The following is a 2,298-nucleotide window of genomic DNA, read 5'->3' as shown; positions in this document are numbered from 1 at the left end:
TTAGTTACAATTAAGTGGAATCTTGAAGTGGAAGCATGAAAAAAAACTAGCTTAAAAATCAACTATTAAGGGCTTTGCAAATCAATTTTCAAAACTGAGATGATGTTTGTTGTACTTTTAAACTCCTAGTTTACAATTTCTGTTGCATAGTTCTATATGATATCTTCAACATCCATGGAGTACTACCGCTTAAATGTATATGTTTGTAAATATGGAAACTTTGCTGTATCTTTTCCTGGACCTAGCTCAACTCATGCACCTTTTTATTCCTAGAATTTGATTGACATTACAACAGAGAAATGAAGAATCATACAAGGCAGATAGAATTTATTCTTCTGGGACTGACGGATAATTCTAAGTTACAGATTGTAATTTTCTTATTTCTACTTCTAAATTATGTGTTGAGCATGATAGGGAACTTCACTATCATTGCCCTCACTCTGCTGGATTCCCAGCTCAAGACTCCAATGTATTTCTTCCTCTGTAATTTCTCTTTTCTGGAAATTTCATTCACAACTGCTTGCATTCCCAGATTCCTAATCACCATTGTTACCTGGGAAAAGACCATTTCCTATAATGGTTGTATATCTCAGTTGTTTTTTTACATATTCTTTGGGGTTACGGAATTTTTCCTTCTAGCTGCTCTGTCCTATGATCGCTATGTTGCCATCTGCAAACCTTTGCATTATATGTCCATCATGAGTAACAAAGTTTGCTACCAGCTTGTATTCAGTTCTTGGGTAACTGGATTCCTGATCATTTTCCCTCCACTGATTTTAGGTCTTAACTTGGATTTCTGTGCTTCAAATATCATTGATCATTTCATTTGTGACATTTCTCCTATCCTACAACTTTCTTGCTCAGACACATATTTACTGGAACGGATTGCCTTTTTATTAGCTGTGATGACACTTATTGTCACATTGTTTTTAGTAATCCTTTCTTACTCTTACATCATCAAGACAATTCTGAAATTCCCTTCAGCTCAGCAAAAGAAGAAAGCTTTTTCCACCTGCTCTTCTCACATGATTGTTGTCTCCATCACTTATGGTAGCTGTATGTTTATCTACATAAAGCTGTCAGCGAATGAAAGAATTGCTTTAAGCAAAGGAGTAACTGTGCTCAATACTTCAGTTGCCCCATTGTTAAACCCATTTATTTATACTCTGAGGAATCAGCAAGTTAAACAAGCCTTCAAAGCTGTATTTAGAAAGATATTTTCTGCTTCAGACAAGTAATACAACTTGTTGAAATAATTAACATGAAAACATAAAAGGATCTTTGAACAAAACACTGATTTGACTCTTCTAGTTTAAGAATTGATATCCAATATTCAATTATTTGTGTGACTTTAGCTTGTCCACCAATCAGAACTTTTTTCATTCTATCCATTCTGACTTTAATTTTCTCTTTTTCCGTATTCAAACCTATCTGTATTAGAAAGAAAACAATTGCAAAATTGATTTTCTCTAAAAGCATGTTAGAATAAAATAAATGAGTAGTTTTCACTGTATTATAGAATATAAGTTCTTCAAGAGTTTGATCTGCTAAATAATTTATAAAAATTAAAAAACTATTTAAGAAAATTTGTGGGTACATAGTAGGTGTATACATTTATGGGGTATATGAGATGTTTTGATACAGGCATTCAATATGAAATAAATACATTATGGAGAATGGTGTATCCATCCCCTCAAGCATTTATCCTTTGAGTTACAAGCAATCCTATTACATTTTTAAAGTTATTTAAAAATATACAATTTAGTTATTATCGACTGTAGTCTCCCTATTGTGCTATTAAATAGTAGGTCTTATGCTAAGTAATTTAAAGAAATGTACCTTGTTTTAGTTAAATGCCATGTTCTTTAAAAGTCTTAGCTAAATCAAATATTGTCATTGTTAAAAAATATATTTAAAATGTTTCAAGAAAACTTACTCCTTAAAAATAATGTAGAAAATTATTTTGTAAAGTGAACTTTTCGAAATGTCAATTGTCAACACAGAAAAGCATAATTTCCTTTGAAGGGAATCATACATTTAATGTATGTGATATTTATTATTTATGTTGGACAGATTTTAGAAATTGCAGTAGAGAATAAAATGTGGCTTTAATCACAAGCAGTTGATTTCACACACAATCTTTTTCAAGAGCATATAAGCAAGTTTAATCTTTTGAACATGTCAATTAATGTGTTAAGTAAATGGGAATATATAATGAATTGTATTACCTGTCACGTGATTATTAGTTTAACTTTTGCCCAAGTTTCCCACAGTAAATTATATTGAATATCAGTGTCT

The 2,298-nt window shown here is 31.2% G+C and overlaps 1 protein-coding gene across 1 annotated transcript; it reads left to right on the top strand.

Annotated features, from left to right (window-relative positions):
- Positions 1 to 299: 299 nt before the first annotated feature.
- Positions 300 to 1,238, top strand: LOC129010321 (olfactory receptor 6C70). Its single transcript, XM_054444364.1, has one exon. It carries the CDS (start codon positions 300 to 302, stop codon positions 1,236 to 1,238), a length of 939 nt encoding a protein of 312 aa, XP_054300339.1.
- The last annotated feature ends 1,060 nt before the right edge of the window (positions 1,239 to 2,298 follow it).

The sequence above is a fragment of the Pongo pygmaeus genome, chromosome 10 (assembly GCF_028885625.2).
Source record: "Pongo pygmaeus isolate AG05252 chromosome 10, NHGRI_mPonPyg2-v2.0_pri, whole genome shotgun sequence".
Lineage (NCBI taxonomy): Eukaryota > Metazoa > Chordata > Mammalia > Primates > Hominidae > Pongo > Pongo pygmaeus.
The sequence above is the reverse complement of the archived record's forward strand: the minus strand, read 5'-3'. Positions and strand labels throughout refer to the sequence as shown.